This window comes from Erpetoichthys calabaricus, chromosome 3 (assembly GCF_900747795.2).
Source record: "Erpetoichthys calabaricus chromosome 3, fErpCal1.3, whole genome shotgun sequence".
In the NCBI taxonomy this organism is placed as follows: Eukaryota; Metazoa; Chordata; class Cladistia; order Polypteriformes; family Polypteridae; genus Erpetoichthys; species Erpetoichthys calabaricus.
In genome coordinates, this window is record NC_041396.2 from 169404124 (window position 1) to 169423611 (window position 19488).

The 19488-nt window shown below is 40.6% G+C and overlaps 1 protein-coding gene across 4 annotated transcripts in view; it reads right to left on the bottom strand.

The window, feature by feature from the left end:
* ralgapa2 (Ral GTPase activating protein catalytic subunit alpha 2) overlaps positions 1–19488 on the bottom strand; it is a 789870-nt gene that overhangs the window by 476218 nt on the left and 294164 nt on the right. For all 4 annotated transcript variants that reach the window (XM_051925541.1, XM_051925545.1, XM_051925542.1 and 1 more), the window contains one exon: positions 7138–7331. In XM_051925541.1, the coding sequence (XP_051781501.1) occupies positions 7138–7331 (194 nt within the window). The remainder of the gene's footprint in view (positions 1–7137; positions 7332–19488) is intronic.

Sequence of the window (19488 nt, forward strand, 5' to 3'; positions counted from 1 at the left end):
TACACACATACATATACACACACATATACATATACACATACATACATAGTGCGTTGTAACACGGGCTGTGATTGTTACATGGGACGGAGACGACAAATCACAGCTTCCCGCTTTCTAATCGGGCCTGTGATTGATGCTTTGACGGACGCCCAGATCCCACAGTATCTCCCCTTAGGAGAGGCGTTAGGCAAGTGTAATTGAATAGTGGTGCTGCAAGTTTAGCTTTACACCTGTTTTTAAGGCTTATTGACTGAAAGGGGCTTTCATGAAAAAAGTTAGGGCTTTGCTACAGGATACACCCTCCACAAGTTAAGGAAGTAAAAATAAAGGTATATATTTCTGTTTTATTTAAACCTTTTAAGTTTGTATGCGGGCGGTATGGTGGCGCAGTGAAAGGGTGCCAGTTAGGAGACCCGGGTTCGCTTCCCTGCGTGGAGTTTGAATGTTCTCCCAGTGTCTGTCTGGGTTTCCCCCGGGTACTCCGGTTTCCTCCCACAGTCCAAAGACATGCAGGTTAGGTGCATTGGCGATTCTAAATTGTCCCGTGTGTGCGCCCTGCGGTGGGCTGGCACCTTGCCCGGGGTTTGTTTCCTGCCTTGTGCCCTGTGTTGGCAGGGATTGGCTCCTGTATTTAGGATATAGTGGGTTGGATAATGGATGGATGGACATTTGTATGCATAGCCCCATTTGCCCGTTTTAATTGTTTTTCTTTCTTCAGTAATATTTCAGCAAACCCGGAGCTTGTCAGTTCAAATCCTGGTACTGACACCACTGTGTGACCCCTGAGGAAGTCACTTCACCTGCCTGTGCTGCAAAAAACAAAAGTAATGTAAGAAATTGTACCTCAGATGTTGCAAGTTGCTGGAATAAAGGCATAAGTCAAATAGATAAATATGTATTATACACATAGGAACTATTCATTTACTTTCAGTTAAGTCATCTGCAGCAAACCTTTATAAATGAGGGTTTCTCCTTTTTAGATAGTGCAAACTGTTTCTTCTTCATTGAGGTTTTCTCTTGGAGAGCTTTTTTCATTTCATTGAAAATTAAAGCAGCAGCTGCCAAAATATGTAGCTTTCTTATTAATTTTTCAACATTGTGTAAAATAACTTTATAAAGTAACATAAAAGGTTTAAATACTGGTTATCCTTTTACACTAAAATATTACTAAAGAGATACAAAAAAAGTAAAATGCATATGTTGTTTTTCTTTAAGGAGATTAAATATTACTGAAGAAAGAAAAAAAAAAACTAAAACAGCCAAATGGGGCTATGCATACGAACTTAAAAGGTTTAAATAAAACAGAAATATATATCTTTATTTTTACTTCCTTAACTTGTGGAGGGTGTATCCTGTACCAAAGCCCTAACTTTTTTCTTGAAAGCCCGTTTCAGTCAATAAGTCTTAAAAACAGGTGTAAAGATATTGACAATAAGCTACGCAAACCCACCAAGACATGGAATCGTTTAAATCAAGGCGAAAGTCGAAAAACACCATCCATCTATTAGTTAACGATTAACACATTTCTGTATGTATTGTAAGCATACAACTGATAATATGTTGCGCTTATTTATCTGGTGTACAGACATTTTTGCGCGTTTAAACGGCTGAAATCCAACGTGGTTTGTGCCGTTCAGAATGAAAACAGTTTGCATTTACCTTTTTAATAAAAGGCGAGCTTTTAAGCCTGAGAAATCACCCCGTAAATGCACACGTTTAATTGCACATGTGTTAATATGTATGCTTACACACTGTTTCTTCTTCATTGAGGTTTTCTCTAGCATGTAGATCGGGGTAATTACATTCACAGAATTCGTAGTCTGAATCACAGTCTGATTGTATGGGTGGTTACCTACTAGGTAACGCTTATGGTTGGCCAGCAAGTCAGCTAATATCAGCCACGGTGCCTTCAGTTGTGAGAAGCAGATCATAGAATGGATGAAAATAGTTTACTGTCAAATTATGCAAAGAGTATGCGACACGTCTTTTCCCCTTATTCTTGGCTCATCAGGCGTACACACTCACTGCACTCGCTTACGGTAATCGAACCTCGGACGTCAGCGCTAGAGGGGCTTCGCAGCGGTGAAGTATTGCTTTTAAATTTTAATTAAGAAGAAAAGAAAACCTTTTTAAATTAAGTCTTAAAAAGAGGTGTAAAGATATTGACAATAAGCTACGCAAACCCACCAAGACATGCAATCGTTTAAATCAAGGCGCGAGTCGAAAAACACCATCCCATAATATTAGTTAACGATTAACACATTTCTATATGTATTGTAAGCATACAATACAACTGACAATATGTTGCGCTTATTTATCTGGTGTACTGACATTTTTGCGCGTTTAACGGCTGAAATCTAACGTGGTTTGTGCCCTTCAGAATGAAAAGAGTTTGCATTTACCTTTTTAATAAAAGGTGAGCTTTTAAGCCTGAGAAATCACCCCGTAAATGCACACGTTTAATAGCACATGTGTTAATATGTATGCTTACACAGTATTAAAAGACACTCAACAATTACACAGTATTAAAAGACAGTCAACAATTAACGTCATTTACCTTCGTTCCTGCGTTTGACTTGTGCTGTAAATCTCTTCCTCGTTTTCAGTTCACGTGATTACGTAGGAGGCGTAATACGTGATGACGCAATACGTGACTCCGCCTCCTCCATTAGAGTATATGGACAAAAAACAGGTTCCAGTTATGACCATTACGCGTAGAATTTTGAAATGAAACCTGCCTAACTTTTGTAAGTAAGCTGTAAGGAATGAGCCTGCCAAATTTCAGCCTTCTACCTACACGGGAAGTTGGAGAATTAGTGATGAGTGAGTCAGTGAAACAGGTTCCAGTTATGACCATTACGCGTAGAATTTCGAAATGAAACCTGCCTAACTTTTGTAAGTAAGCTGTAAGGAATGAGCCTGCCAAATTTCAGCCTTCTACCTACACGGGAAGTTGGAGAATTAGTGATGAGTGAGTCAGTCAGTCAGTCAGTCAGTCAGTGAGTCAGTGAGGGCTTTGCCTTTTATTAGTATAGATATACATATTACGATTGTTATAGTTCTCGTTGTATACCACGTTGTCAGTTCAGTTGTAATATGACCAAGCTGTGCAAGCACACTCTTGAGAATGCAACGTATAGTTGCACAGGAGAAAAGCAATCTTGCCTCAAATCAATGGCAACCTTTTGTAGGTCTATGAATTTAATTTAAACTTTAGGTTTACACGGTGCTTTGTTTCCGACGTGCTGCGTTCGGTCAGTTCACGTGAGCCGCTCTCTTGTGTGATGTTGCGATGTCCACGGCTTTATTTAATGTTAGCTAAGACCCGGCACTTCAAAGTTTCTCGCTACAGCAATTTTAACTCCGTTACAAAGTGATCCAAATCTCGTTTATACCTCGTGTCTTCTCATTAAACTTGTATCTCGCGAATATGGTATTGCAAACGGCAGCGGGAGCGTTTCTATAAACTTAATTTAAACTTATGGTTTACACCGTGCTTCGCTTCTTATTGTTTCGCTGCCTTCTCAATTGTGTAATGAATGTTTTCTTCAGCGCTCTTTGGGGCTCTTCCTTGTTTTGTACGTACTGCATTCACAGTCAGTTCACGTGATTACGTGGGAGGCGTGATGACGCGATACACAACTCCGCCTCCCACGGCCAGCGAGCTGCAGTCCATTACAGTATATGGACAAAAAAGAGGTTCCAGTTATGACCATTACACTTTGAATTTCGAAATGAAATCTGCCTAACTTTTGTAAGTAAACTGTAAGGAATGAGCCTGCCAAATTTCAGCCTTCCACCTACACGGGAAGTTGGAGAATTAGTGATGAGTCAGTCAGTCAGTCAGTGAGGGCTTTGCCTTTTATTAGTATATATATATATATATATATATATATATATATATATATACAGTGCATCCGGAAAGTATTCACAGCACATCACTTTTTCCACATTTTGTTATGTTACAGCCTTATTCCAAAATGGATTAAATTCATTTTTTTCCTCAGAATTCTACACACAACAACCCATAATGACAACATGAAAAAAGTTTACTTGAGGTTTTTGCAAATTTATTAAAAATAAAAAAAATTGAGAAAACACATGTACATAAGTATTCACAGCCTGCTGTGAAGCTCGAAATTGAGCTCAGGTGCATCCTGTTTCCCCTGATCATCCTTGAGATGTTTCTGCAGCTTAATTGGTGTCCACCTGTAGTAAATTCAGTTGATTGGACATGATTTGGAAAGGCACACACCTGTCTATATAAGGTCCCACAGTTGACAGTTCATGTCAGAGCACAAACCAAGCATGAAGTCAAAGGAATTGTCTGTAGACCTCCGAGACAGGATTGTCTCGAGGCACATATCTGGGGAAGGTTACAGAAAAATTTCTGCTGCTTTGAAGGTCCCAATGAGCACAGTGGCCTCCATCATCCGTAAGTGGAAGAAGTTCGAAACCACCAGGACTCTTCCTAGAGCTGGCCAGCCATCTAAACTGAGCGATCGGGGGAGAAGGACCTTAGTCAGGGAGGTGACCAAGAACCCGATGGTCACTCTGTCAGAGCTCCAGAGGTCCTCTGTGGAGAGAGGAGAACCTTCCAGAAGGACAACCATCTCTGGAGCAATCCAGCAATCAGGCCTGTATGGTAGAGTGGCCAGACGGAAGCCACTCCTTAGTAAAAGGCACATGGCAGCCCGCCTCGAGTTTGCCAAAAGGTACCTGAAGGACTCTCAGACCATGAGAAAGAAAATTCTCTGGTCTGATGAGACAAAGATTGAATTCTTTGGTGTGAATGCTAGGCGTCACGTTTGAAGGAAACCTGGCACCATCCCTACAGTGAAGCATGGTGGTGGCAGCATCATGCTGTGGGGATGTTTTTCAGCGGCAGGAACTGGGAGACTAGTCAGGATAAAGGGAAATATGACTGCAGCAATGTACAGAGACATCCTGGATGAAAATCTGCTCTGTAGCGCTCTTGACCTCAGACTGTGGCGACGGTTCATCTTTCAGCAGGACAACGACCCTAAGCACACAGCCAAGATATCAAAGGAGTAGCTTCAGGACAACTCTGTGAATGTCCTTGAATGGTCCAGCCAGAGCCCAGACTTGAATCTGATTGAACATCTCTGGAGAGATCTTAAAATGGCTGTGCACGACGCTTCCCATCCAACCTGATGGAGCTTGAGAGGTGCTGCAAAGAGGAATGGGCGAAACTGGCCAAGGATAGGTGTGCCAAGCTTGTGGCATCATATTCAACAAGACTTGAGGCTGTAATTGCTGCCAAAGGTGCATCGACAAAGTATTGAGCAAAGGCTGTGAATACTTATGTACATGTGATTTCTCAGTTTTTTTATTTTTAATAAATTTGCAAAAACCTCAAGTAAACTTTTTTCACGTTGTCATTATGGGGTGTTGTGTGCAGAATTCTGAGTAAAAAAATTAATTTAATCCATTTTGGAATAAGACTGTAACATAACAAAAGGTGGAAAAAATGATGCGCTGTGAATACTTTCTGGATGCACTGTGTATAGATATATATATATATATATATATATATATATATATAGATAGATAGATAGATAGATAGATAGATAGATAGATAGATACTTATACATATATATATAGAGTGGAAGATAGGGGGCGCTGTTGCCCCATGAAACCCAACAGACAGACGTTCAGTACACACTTATAAAAGCACCAAGCAGAGTTTTAATTCTTTTCTTGAATAAAGTACACGAAGCACCACAATCGCCACAACTCACCAATACAACTAATCAGTAATACAATAATCCTCCAATCCCAGCAGCTCTGTCACACACCCTCCCAACTCCAGCTCCACTTGCTGGGTCTCGAACAATCCTTTATATATTCCTTGACCCGGAAGTACTCTTCCTCTTCTTCCGGGTCAAACGCCACATCATCAGTCCTCAAGCATCCCGGAAGTACTGTGGGCTTCCATCCATGTGACTCCGAAGTACTTCCGGGTTGAAGGAAAAGTAGGAGTCCCCAGGTCCTTTATGAGCTCCCCCTGGCGGCACCCACGGCACCCAACAGGGCTGAAAAAATGGACTCCATGTCCCATGATGCCCTGAGGGAATCCGAGGTACAGTTACCGTCCAGGGGAGCTGCCACCTAGACACCGGCAGTTCTAAAAAACACACACGTTTATTACAACAAAGGTCCCAAAACCCAAGTCCTGCATACACACAGTGCGCTTCCACCACCACAACACCCTTTTACGGGCCTTCAATGTCTGTGGGCCGCCTCTCTTCCTCCTGTCGCTGGAGCTTCGTCCACCTCCAGCTCCCGACTCTAGCTCCCCGACTGTAGGAAGGCGGCCCCCTTGATAGTCACCCGGACATGGTCCAGGTGCTCGCCGACGTTATTCTGGTGGCACTTCTGGCGGAAGTGCCAATACCCCAGGCTCTATGAGGCTCAGGGCGCCCCCTGGCGGTGGCCACGGGTCCCAATGGGCTTGAGCCTCCACGCTCCGTCCCAGCTATATAGTCTGCCTCCCGATCCTTCCAGGCGTCCCAGCTGGGTCTGGCCCCCAGCCCCCTGCCACAAGATAGATAGATAGATAGATAGATAGATAGATAGATAGATAGATAGATAGATAGATAGATAGATAGATAGATAGATAGATAGATAGATAGATAGATAGATAGATAGATAGATAGATAGATAGATAGATAGATAGATAGATAGATAGATATCCTTACAATGTCTGTACTGAACAGAAAGTCAAAGGCAGGTAATGAATAGCAACACTAATATTCAAGATAAACTTTGGGTTAATGCCACTGATACTAGAAGAACATGGATACATGTTGTATGTTGGTGTGGCATGCAAGTAAGAATTTCACTGAAAACAAAAAGCAAAAAAGTTAAAAGAATGATAGTGGAGGAGGTGAATATACAAACAGGCCTGGCTGAAATACTTAAACCTGAAGTCACAAAATTAAAAATGTCCTGAACAGGGTGGGTATATTGTACTATTGTCTTTCAGTTACCTTCTTAATAATTTTACGTTTAGGTTAAGAAATCAAGAATAAATTTTTCAAAAATGGATTATTAAGTTGTTACACATTAGGGTGACAAAAATAGATCAATAAACTCTATTCTAAGAGTCATTACCTTTGACAGTTTATGCCACAGATCATACAGGTATCGGAAAACTTTAGCATGTATATTTGGGCAGCAAATTCTGTTTACATCTCCTAGAATTCCTAGAATTCTTCTCCAAAGCACAGCAGCAGAATCTGGATGCCATCCAGCGAGACTTCCTCCTGCTATAATGCTGGTGTCATCAGCTAAACATTCACTGCTGTCTGCAAGGATCAAATACAAACAGCTATATAAGTGAAAATAATTTCAGTAAAGACGATACTAATAGTTCATCACTTTCAATATTTAGATACAGCTATTTTAATTATTTAATTAGTACCAAACAAATTATATATATACACACACATATACTGTATATATGTACAGTATAGTAATAATAATAGGAATATTTCATCATTTTCAATATTTAGATATACTTTAGATATTTTAATTAATTAGTAACAAACAAATTCAAAAAAGCTTATAGACAGTTTGCCTAAAAGTGAAAATCACATTTGTAATAAATAAAATATGCTAAATTGCCAGAAATATTGCAAATAAATGAGAGGAGGTGAAACACTGTGGAGACAAAGACAAAGCAGACCAGCTGTCCTGTAAAATATTATGAGATCCCTGCATCTTCAGGCAAGGTACCAGTGCTGTTAACTTTTACAATCAACCTGCATAAGCAAAAAAATCACCAAAAGCTAAAAAAAAAATAGTGTTGAAAAATTCACTCAATCATCATAGCAGAAAACATCAAAAAGTCCACCACATGTGTGAAAAGTACTAATCAGCGACAAAATTAAAATCACTGAAAGTGGAAGTGAATAACATTGATTACCTTTTTACAATGTCACCTGTTAAGGGGTGGGATACAAGTAAACAGTTCTTGAAGGTGATGTGTTGGAAGCAGGAAATATGGGCAAGAGTCCGAGCAACTTTGACAATGGCCAAATTGTGATGACTAGATGAATGGATCAGAGCATTGTTCCTAGTATGCAATGGTTAGTACCTACCAAAAGTGGTCCAAGGAAGGACAATCAGTAAACTGACGACAGGGTTATGGCCTGGATGGATGCGTGTGGAACACAAATGCTAGCCTGTATGGTCCAATCCGACAGACAAGCTACTGTAATACAAGTTGCTGAAAAACTTAATGCAGGCCATGAGAGAAAAATGTCCAAACCAATAGTGCACCACAGCCTGATGTGTATAGAACTCCATATCCGCAGAACAGTCAAAGTGCCCATGCTTTTTCCCTGTCCACCAGTAAAAGCACATACAATTGGCACATGACCACAGAACAGGAGCAATGGAAGAAGGAGGAATGGTCCACTGAATCTGCTTTCTATTATGTCATGTGGACAGCTGGGTGCATCTGCATTGTTTACCTGGGCAATTATAAACCTTGAGTCCTGGTATACATCAGGATGTTATTTTGACACATATCACACTACCTAATGATTGTTTCAGACCATGGGCAACCCTTCACAGCAACAGTATTCCCTGATGGCAGTGTCTCAGCAGGATAACACAGTCTGCATTACACTGCAAAAATTTTTCTGGAATGGTTTGAGGAACATCACAAAGAGTTCAAGGTGTTGACTTGGCCTCCAAATTCTCCAGATCTCAATCCAATCAAGCATCTGTCTGATATACTGGAAAAACAAGATACTACTGGACACCTTCAGAGGTTTTGTGGAATCAATGCCTCGATGGGTAAGAGCTGTTTTGATGGCATGACGGTGGTGCCTACACAGTATTAGGCAGGTTTTGATGTTGTTTTAATGTTGCAACTGAGCGGTGTATATGAAGTATAAATAAGGCCAGTTGGAACCCTTTACAAGCTTGTTTACTACTACAAAACAGCACTGTTATAGCACCATCTACTGACACTCGCACATATATCAATATGTACATTATACTAGTATATCAACATACATGACATCCTTTTTTAATTAGCATCAAATCTTTTAAATTTTATCTAATAAGCTATATTATTCATCAGAATTCATTTTGATATCTAAGTGGATACAGCTCTTCCAAATTTTGACATTTTGAAAAGTTCTTGATTGCTAACAGTTGCAGTTGAAAATTTTAGTTTTGATGATACTGCAACATACTCTATTCATGCTCTTTCTTTTCATGTGCTTGTACAGCAGTTGAATCTCTGAAAGTGTAACTATTTTTCTGGAAATTATATTTTATTTTGTTTTTAACAGATGCCTTCTTTTTTTCTGTTTTTGTGTAGATTTGCTCACTTTTGTTGTCTGCACTATACAAGATATTATTGACCATGTTTACACAGATTGTGCAAGGTTGATATCTGTTGCATTGTCATAACCTCTTTCTCTTTCTCATAGGTGATTAAATGATTGAAACTGAGTTTTCATATTCTCTGTCAGCTTACAAGTTGGTTTCTTACATACTATGTATACAATTTTTGGTGTCAACGGTTAATAGACATTGGAAGTTTTGTCAACAACTTTTCAGCCATGAGTAGTTGTGCTGGTGACAGACCAGTTTTCTTCAGTGATGTGTTCCATTTTTCAGAAATGCTACATAAGGGTTGCCACTGCTCTCTTGTATTTTCTCAGCAAGTTCATTATGGTTTGGACAGAGCCATCAAACTTGATCATTAGACTGCAGATACTCAGGGCTTGACAGTATGTGTCTAAAGTCCCAGCTTACTGTAAAATCTCTTCACTCACTAGCTGTCTTCTCTTGCCTAAGAATACTATACCTGGCAACCCATGTCTTGCAAAGACTGATTTAAAAGAAGTAATCACACACTTTTTTTTTTGTGAATGTTCAAGACAAGTAGCTATTCTGCATAATTACAATCAAATAGATCTACTCCTACCTTGTCCAAGCTCCTTTCAAGGACTGGCCATCATTGACTCTCTAGGTTTATTGTTTAACACTAGAATTACCAAAGCTTACGAGAAAACTCGTAAATTCGGCCCCCCCTAAATCCACTCGCACGTCTCCATTCAGCGTCTTTTGTCTTATGTAGATGTGTCGATAATCCCAAGCAGCAAGAAGCCTGCTATACCATTCCCCACCTCCTCCCTCCAGCCCCCCCACAGAGAAACACCCCCCCAACCCCCCCCCACGCCACCACCGGAGAAACTGCAAAAACCTCTCCCAACTGAAGCCTTGTTCATCAGGGAGTCAGGTACCTAGGCTAAAAAAGTATATCGTTATTCGGAACACATGCATTTCACGTGGGTTCCGTGTCTACAAAGATCTATGTAAGTGTAGGATGACAGGACATGTTGAACACATACCTAAAAGACAAACTTTTTCCATGTTTTATTACTAACGACAAAATGTAGACATGAAGTGTTTAATGTGTGAAGATTGAAGTCCAAATATCAAATAAGCACTTTCACAAAAGATACAAGTATAACAGAACAAATGCACTCCCCCATCCCCGCATCCAAGACAATAACCAAAGAAAAAGAAATCAGGTTAGTGTTGCTTGTTATCCCGATTGCTTGGGTAGTACAGCGGTTACAGCTGCTGACTCCTTTTCAGAAGGTCCTGGGTTCGAGTCTTAACGTGTCCCAAAATAAACGTTTTGAGTAGTGAGCTGTTCTTATTGTTACTATTATACAATAAAAACATACATCTGATTCGAGTCTGTAACCCCCACTGTAAATGTATGGTTAGCGTTTTTTTAATTCAGTTTTATGCTCTCAGTCACGTTCACACTCACCCTGATCTGACACTGCTGTTTTCAAATAAAGACGAGCTATAACAGAGGTAAACTCAGATCGGAGAAAGAGAACAGAAGCCCTCTCTGCAAGAAACATCCACTCACACATAAGAACAACGCCGCTGCACTAGGCTGTGGCAGGTGGCCGGGTGCGGCCCTCAATCAGCTGCCTATAAAAGGGTCCGCCTCCCGACAATCAAGGCTAGAGTCGGGTGAGGAGGTGGACGAGGTCAGAGGAGGCGGCAAGGAGAGGCCCTGAGTGTTTGTGAGGAGAAGAGAGACGGCTAGTGAAGGAGCCGGGACTTTGAGAGACGGTGGGGGTTTGTTGGTGTGGTGCACATAGAGACTTGTATTATAATAATAGTGTAAATAAACGTGTGGTGATGGACTGCAACGTGTCTGCCTGTCTGTGTCCAGGCAGTACCGTTTTACAAGGCGTAAAGGCGAAAGATGACACCATTTGGATACAGGACGAGGTCCGGCGTCATCCTGCCAATCACCTGTCCTTCAAAGAAACAGCACAGCTTACAGAGCTTGCCAACATAACCTACAAAATCCTGTTTGTGATGGTCTTTACATAAGAAGCATTTATATGTTACTTATATAAAAGCCAGATCGAATGTTACTTATCTTGGTTTATTTACTTATCTTCCCAAAGCGTAAAGTCACAAGTAGACTGCAGAGCATTCCCTGTTTGATCGACAAGGGCATGGTCACAAATTATACGTGTAATGCCTGGAAAAATGCCTGCTGACACTTTTGTACGCGAGCAATGGTATGAGAATGCAGTTAGACTTCTTTTTGGGCACATACACTGTCCACATGTAAACACTTGCGTAGAGAGTTGCTCACGTACTGAAGAGTCTCGGAAAGCCTTTCTCCCATGGGGCGACTGGGATCTTTTCCCGAATAAGATCAAACACAGTTGTGTAGGGTGCGTCAGGAGCTTCCACCTGCAGCTAAAGTCACTTCAGTACACATGTACTGTGTCAGCGTGCCCGTGTTGATTAAACACAGGAAGCTCTGCAGTTTACTTGCGACTTTACGCTGTAGGAAGATAAGTAAATAAATCAAGGTAATTAACATTCAATCTGACTTTTATAAACAAAGTACAGTGACTGGAAAAGTGTGACGGCAGCTTTCACCTCCAGCTATGGACTCTTCAGTACGCGAACGACTCTCCATGCTAGTGTTTAGATCTGGCCAGAATAAAATGTCTCATTTCTAACATTTTGCAACTCCCTTGTTTCATAGATTTCTTTACTCCTCATTTCTTCTGAAATGACTAATTTCAAGCCTTTGAAAGGAATACTCCTTTAAATGTTAAATCTTCTCTGAAGGTCCAGTATTGTTGCATTGTGTTAACTTCGTTAATCAGGCAATCCTCTATATGCTGCTTCAATGACCAATTTCAGTTCCTCTTCTTTGCAAGCAGCTATTTTAAAACTTTTCCTCAGAAATGGTTAACTGATGAAAAATACATTTTGCATTGATCTCATCTTCAGTATTTACTTGATTTGCTCAGGGCAACAGTGATGTGAATCACCATGACTTATTTCTACTTGACTTGAAAGCTGTACTTCTGCAGTATCAGCAGCACCCTGTATTCTAGCAGGTGCTTTTGAAGTGACATCTTAAGTATTATATCTAGTGGCTTGTGATCCAACTCTTCCAAGCTTCTCAAAACTTTACATTTAACCTCCTAATACAACTATATTTCTGCTTCCATCAGTTTTCCAAGTGGTACATAATTTCTGACAGTCTTGGTATAAACTTGGTAGAATACTGTACTATTTCCATGGATCTTTGTAAGGATGCTGTGTCTTCTGGTTCTGAGATTTCTTGAATTGCGATGGCTTTATTAAAACTTATACCTTCCTTATTTAACACATGTCCAAAATGGCTGATTTCTGTCAGTTAAAAATTGCATTTGTTTAGGTTTATTCTTCTGGGCCTGCTCAACAATGCACTGAAACTGCAACGACTCTGTTTCTTCACCCCCACTGGAATATCACCAATCACATTCATAAATCCCCATAATCTCTCTAGACTTGCTTTTAATTCTATTGGGACATTGATGGAGGATAGACTACTGGAGAAATGTTTGCAACTATTTGTATAAGTTGCTCCTCGGGCACACATCCTAATCTTACAAACAGGTTTTCATTTTCTCTGAGAATGTCATTTTAACTTGTTTAATTTCAAACATTCTTTGAGTTAAACCCAATTCAACAAACAACAGCTATCCCAAAAGTGCACATGCGTTTGTTTAATTATTTGAAACTCTGGGTTGGACAGATTGTTTCTTGCTAACATTGAGGATTTTCTTCTGCTATGGTAACATCATGTGGCCACAATATGCCACTAACTTGACTGGGATATATATAACAGAACATTGGATTGTTACCACTTTACCCTTTGATAAACAATTAACTATGAAAACACAATGTTCATATTTGACTGTAAAATTGAATGAAGTGTATGTGTCAATGCAATAAAAAATTCTCATACTTTTTTTACGTGCTCTATATGTTCTACCATGCTTATCGATGATTGATTTTTTTTTTTAACACTCTTCTGTTTGAGAGTGCAAAACTGACCCCCAGGAAGGCAATTACAACTTTAATAACAGCACACTGATGGGTAAGAACGTACAGTTAACTGGCAGTGACAACGGAGGTAAACCTTCTATTGGACAACAACTTTTTCTAGACAAATATTTGCTGGAGAATTAAAGGATAGAACATGTCCAGGTCCGTTTTACCGGATACAGTAAATGAGTAAATCTACTTTTACTTATCAACAGTATACAGTGCATCCAGAAAGTATTCACAGAGCATCACTTTTTCCACATTTTGTTAGGTTACAGCCTTATTCCAAAATGGATTAAATTCATTTTTGTCCTCAGAATTCTACACACAACACCCCATAATGACAACGTGAAAAAAGTTTACTTGAGGTTTTTGCAAATGTATTAAAAATAAAAAAACCTGAGAAATCATATGTACATAAGTATTCACAGCCTTTGCTCAATACTTGTTCGATGCACTTTTGGCAGCAATTACAGCCTCAAGTCTTTTTGAATATGATGCCACAAGCTTGGCACACCTATCCTTGGCCAGTTTCGCCCATTCCTCTTTGCAGCACCTCTCAAGCTCCATCAGGTTGAATGAGAAGCGTCAGTGCACAGCCATTTTAAGATCTCTCCAGAGATGTTCAATCGGATTCAAGTCTGGGCTCTGGCTGGGCCACTCAAGGACATTCACAGAGTTGTCCTGAAGCCACTCCTTTGATATCTTGGCTGTGTGTTTAGGGTCGTTGTCCTGCTGAAAGATGAACCGTTGCCCCAGTCTGAGGTCAAGAGCGCTCTGGAGCAGGTTTTCATCCAGGATATCCCTGTACATTGCTGCAGTCATCTTTCCCTTTATCCTGACTAGTCTCCCAGTCCCTGCCGCTGAAAAACATCCCCACAGCATGATGCTGCCACCACTATGCTTCACTGTAGGGATGGTATTGGCCTGGTGATGAGTGGTGCCTGGTTTCCTCCGAACGTGACGCCTGGCATTCACACCAAAGACTTCAATCTTTGTCTCATCAGACCAGAGAATTTTCTTTCTCATGGTCTGAGAGTCCTTCAGGTGCCTTTTGGCAAACTCCAGGTGGGCTGCCATGTGCCTTTTACTAAGGAGTGGCTTCCGTCTGGCCAGTCTACCATACAGGCTTGATTGGTGGATTGCTGCAGAGATGGTTGTCCTTCTGGAAGGTTCTCCTCGCTCCACAGAGGACCTCTGGAGCTCTGACAGAGTGACCATCAGGTTCTTGGTCACCTCCCTGACTAAGGCCCTTCTCCCCCGATCGCTCAGTTTAGATGGCCGGCCAGCACTAGGAAGAGTCCTGGTGGTTTCGAACTTCTTCCACTTACGGATGATGGAGGCCACTGTGCTCATTGGGACCTTAAAAGTAGCAGAAAGTGTTCTGTAAATTTGATTTGCACCTCGAGACAATCCTGTCTTGGAGGTCTACAGACAATTCCTTTGACTTCATGCTTGGTTTGTGCTCTGACATGAACTGTCAACTGTGGGACCTTATACAGACAGGTGCGTGCCTTTCCAAATCATGTCCAATCAACTGAATTTACCACAGGTGGACTCCAATTAAGCTCCAGAAACATATCAAGGATGATCAGGGGAAACAGGATGCACCTGAGCTCAATTTTGAGCTTCATGGCAAAGGCTGTGAATACTTATTGTGCTTATACATGTGCTTTCTCAATTTTTTTATTTTTAATAAATTTACAAAAATCTCAAGTAAACTTTTTTCACGTTGTCATTATGGAGTGTTGTGTGTAGAATTCTGAGGAAAAAATGAATTTAATCCATTTTGGAGTAAGGCTGTAACATAACAAAATGTGGAAAAAGTGATGCGCTGTGAATACTTTCCAGATGCACTGTATGTTTTCCTTTAAGATTTTTTTTTGTCTCAGAAATAAGATTATGAACACTTTAAATAAGACTGATTTAGCCTAAAATGTATGCCTGCCATGATAGGTCTGTTTTTACCAAGTAGTTAATGAAAAAGAATGCAATTTTTTGGTGCTACTTTACATGTGAGTGTTTTGACTTAAAAACAAATCAAATGTTGTGATGGAATAAATTAAAGTTTGCTTTCACATTCATTTTAACATTGATGGGGCAGATGTGTGAGTTTTGGCAGTACTGTGAAAAAGTAAAATTGAGTCCACAGTACTAAGGACTGTGTGCTGATTCCATATCACAGCCTGCTTTGACAAAAGTGAACTTACTACTAGCCCTTTTTGAGACAATACCAAGAATTGTCTTGTTTGTACAGCCCTCCCCTAACTTCTCCCCGCTACCTTCCCAAGACAAGCTAGCATAAATTAAGACTCAAACCAATCCTGAGCATTTCGCCACTCCATCACAGGCACAAACACTCAAATAAAATCTGTCATAACGTTGACCAGTAACATTATACAACAGATTAGAAACAGCAACATCTGGATAGCCATTTGTACTTTATTATTATTATTATTATTATCATTATCATCATCGTCATCATTATCCATTAAGCGATCTGCTCTGCCAAACACCTGCTAAACTTCAGATTTGGCCCAGCGTGTCTACCATTTGTTCCCAAAAATGAACTGCTGTCTTATGCCTGGCTGTGTTAAAAATAAACATGTCAAGTTAGATACAGACATGTACTATACACAAATCTGTACTTTTATATGTACTCATGGAATAGTCATTTGTGAGTCTGTAATTGAAGATGTGAGTTCCAAAATCTGCTAATTACACCTTTTGGTAAAATTTTGTGAAAACGTGATTGTGACTTTTCATGCAGTTGGTCATGCACCAAAAATATGTTTGAGCTTCAAAACCTGCTAATTGCAACAGTGTAGCACTATAGTTTTAGGGATTTAGTTTCAAAATCTGCTCACAGACCCAGATTTTCCTATTTATCTCCAAAATTTATCTTTTGTACTTAGTTGATTTTGGAACTGAGCTCTTCAATTGTATTTTACCTGTGAACATTGTACAACGCCCCGAGTCTGCACTAAGCATACAGAAATAAACTGAACTGAATTGAACTGGTTGCACAAGCAAAAAAAATATTTTTATTCTAGTGTCACTGAAAACCTTTGTGAACATTACAACAAATATATTATTGGTATAGTGCTTACTGTATTTTGAAATGTAAAACTTTTTGTTTTTTACTTATGTTTCTGCTAACAGGACAGACTCATTTAGTAACAAAATGCCATTCAATATATACAAACAAATGCTATAGGCTGGAGTCCTGTCTAGGTATTTTTCCTGCCCTGCACTCAATTCTTGCTGGGATAGGCACCAGCTACCCCACAACCCTGCCCTGGATAAGCATGTTAGAAAGATGGAATGACAAACGAAGGAATACATACAAAAATATTATTTATAGTCTCTTCAACCATACGAGGGTTTAGGACAGACAAGAGCTTTAAAAACCTAGTATCAAACAATAAAAAATAAAATGCAGTGTGTTTGTGTGCTGAGCATGATCCCAGTCCATGATCTCTTTCTGTTTATAAAAAAATCCTTTTAAAACCTAGTTCTCTCTTGGGGATGGGGAAGCATTATTCACCATTTTGATTTCATTTTGGGTAGTTCTGTAAACAAACAGAGCTCTTTGCTGAAAAACTGTGCAAGTCCAACAACAATGATTTGCCCTTTTTTGTCATTTCACTGTGAATGAAAATCTTTTACAAAACGATCTGAAAATGCTGTAGTACACAATTCAGAGACACTCTTCAAATCCCCACTGTTTGTGACAGCACCATTCAAGAAGCCAAACCACTGGTCTAAATGCTGATTTGCAGGTGGAAATTACTTAGACCCTCTTAGTAATCAACATTTAATAAAGAAATGTACAGTACCCAGGGGTGAAATAATGAACCTCCTTGGTCTGGCGTAGCACAAAACTGAAAGAGGAACACACCTGAATTTTGCCCTCAGTCCTACTGTGTGGCTTTTAATAGCTCACCATTTCTAAGTTTCTCAGCAAGGCTGCTGTGTCCAAACCTGTGCATGAGGTGTCCAGTTTACTACTGCACCATGCCCGAAACTACATTGAGACCTGCAGAAGCAAAGGGCTTTACCACACCTTCGTATAGTGCCTTGTGCGCCCAGCTTGCTTAAGGATTATCTGGGGTTTGGGGGGAAGAGCTCACTGCGTTGTTTAATAAGAAAAGACCTCGCTCACCCTAGCACATAAACCGGACTTTCAAACGTAAATCCAGCAATGCTGGAAATAGTTTTTTTAATCTTATTTTCACTTTTTAATCTTTTTTTCTTGTAAAAGAACCATGAATAGCAATAGCACTTTGTACTTGTGCTGGAACTACGCCCTGTCCAGAGACTGATCCTTGCGCCCGATGTATGCTTGTATAGGCTCCAGATGCCTAGCGACTCTGCACTGGGTATGCATGTTAAGAAGATGGATGTATGCAGTATGCATACAAAAATATAGTTTTTTCAGCCATACAAGGGTTTAGGACAAACATAAACTTTTAAAATCCAGTATCAAACAAAAAATACTGCATGCCAAATGTTTTAAACCTTTTTAGCTCTTTAGTAATCCAAGGTTTTTTTTTTTAAAGCAACACAAGGCCTTTGAGGGTGTCACAGTGTTGACACAAAAGTTTACATAGTCTGTTTTTTAAAAAAAACTGCTAAAACCCATTACTTTAATATAGCTTTTTCTTAAAGACATTTCAGTTGTATTCCTAATAGACTATATGGGTATAAAATTATATTCTTCAGGGATCTGCAATCTGTACTAATCCCCACTATTCTCTGCTGCCTTTTCCAGTTCTTCTGTGGTGGTGATCTGCACCAACACCACCTGATGTAGGCACTGCACCATGCAGCCCCCTGAGATGATGGAATGACTGGGTGGTTCAGTGCGATGATGCGGGTTCGACTCCATGCTCCCATCTTCTATCTGGGAGCCCTTGAACCCAACACTGTCGGTGATGTCACCGATGAGTTTGCAGTTTGGCACAACCATAGTGCAAGGCAATGGTGTATAAAAGTGCCAAGTGCTTTTATTAAAACAACAGAACAATGTCCAAATAAATAAGTGCAGTGCTTCAAAAAGAGTCATTAAATAAATAAATCCATAAAAACAGATGAGAAAAGTGTAGGTTAAAACAATACAAAAAAATCTTTAAAACAACGAGGTTAAAATACTGTAGGAAGCAGTCTTTTAAAAACCACAACAAGCCTGGTGACTTTTTTACCTGGCGGCTCCCCTGCTTCCCCCATCTGGGCTTCTCAACAGGGGAGTTGCCCTACTTGCAGCTGACCTTCACTCTGCCTACTTCAGCTGTTCAGTTCGCCTCTCCAATCCCTGGCTCCGGTAGGCTTCTCCCGACAGCAACTTGGGTTCCTCAACGACCAGGGCGCCCACGCTGTGGAATACACTCCCCAAGTCCCGACTCCCGCTGCCTTCTGCGGCCTCACGTGGAGAGTCATCTGCCTTCCGGTCATTCCCGCTCCATGATCACTCAGCAGGAGTGACCACTACTACTATTCCCCGGGTGTTGGCCCAACACCCAGGCTCCCGTTCAGCTGCATGTGAGCCTGCAATCGCTCACTCTTTCTCCCGCAACGGCTTTCTCGCTCTCTCTCTCTCCCCACTGCTTCCTGCTTTCATTCTGCAACCTCCGTTTCTTTTTCTTTTTTTCCCCCCCTTAGCCAAATCGCGCTTCTATATATCAAGAGGGCATGGCAGCTGTGGCAAATCAGCAGCCCCAGGAACAATCACGGATGCGGATGGTTTCTCACCTGTGCACTTAGGTGAGAAACGCCCCCATCGCAAATTGCCCTGAGAACCGCTTCAGCCACACAACCACCACACCCCCTCACCAAGCCGCAAGCGCGTTGATTATTTTACAACTGGCCTTTGATGGGAGCTGTGGACCCGCTATACCACACTCAGCTGTCCACAAGACCAACTTTATCAAATCCTTTCATGTGAAGCATTAAAACTAAGAGGTTTTAATTCAGGAACATTTATGTTAAGTAGAATGCCTGGTGGGGCTGGGAGGTCTTTTGGCCCTGGAACACCTGCAGATTTTATTTTCTCCAGCCTAAATTAAG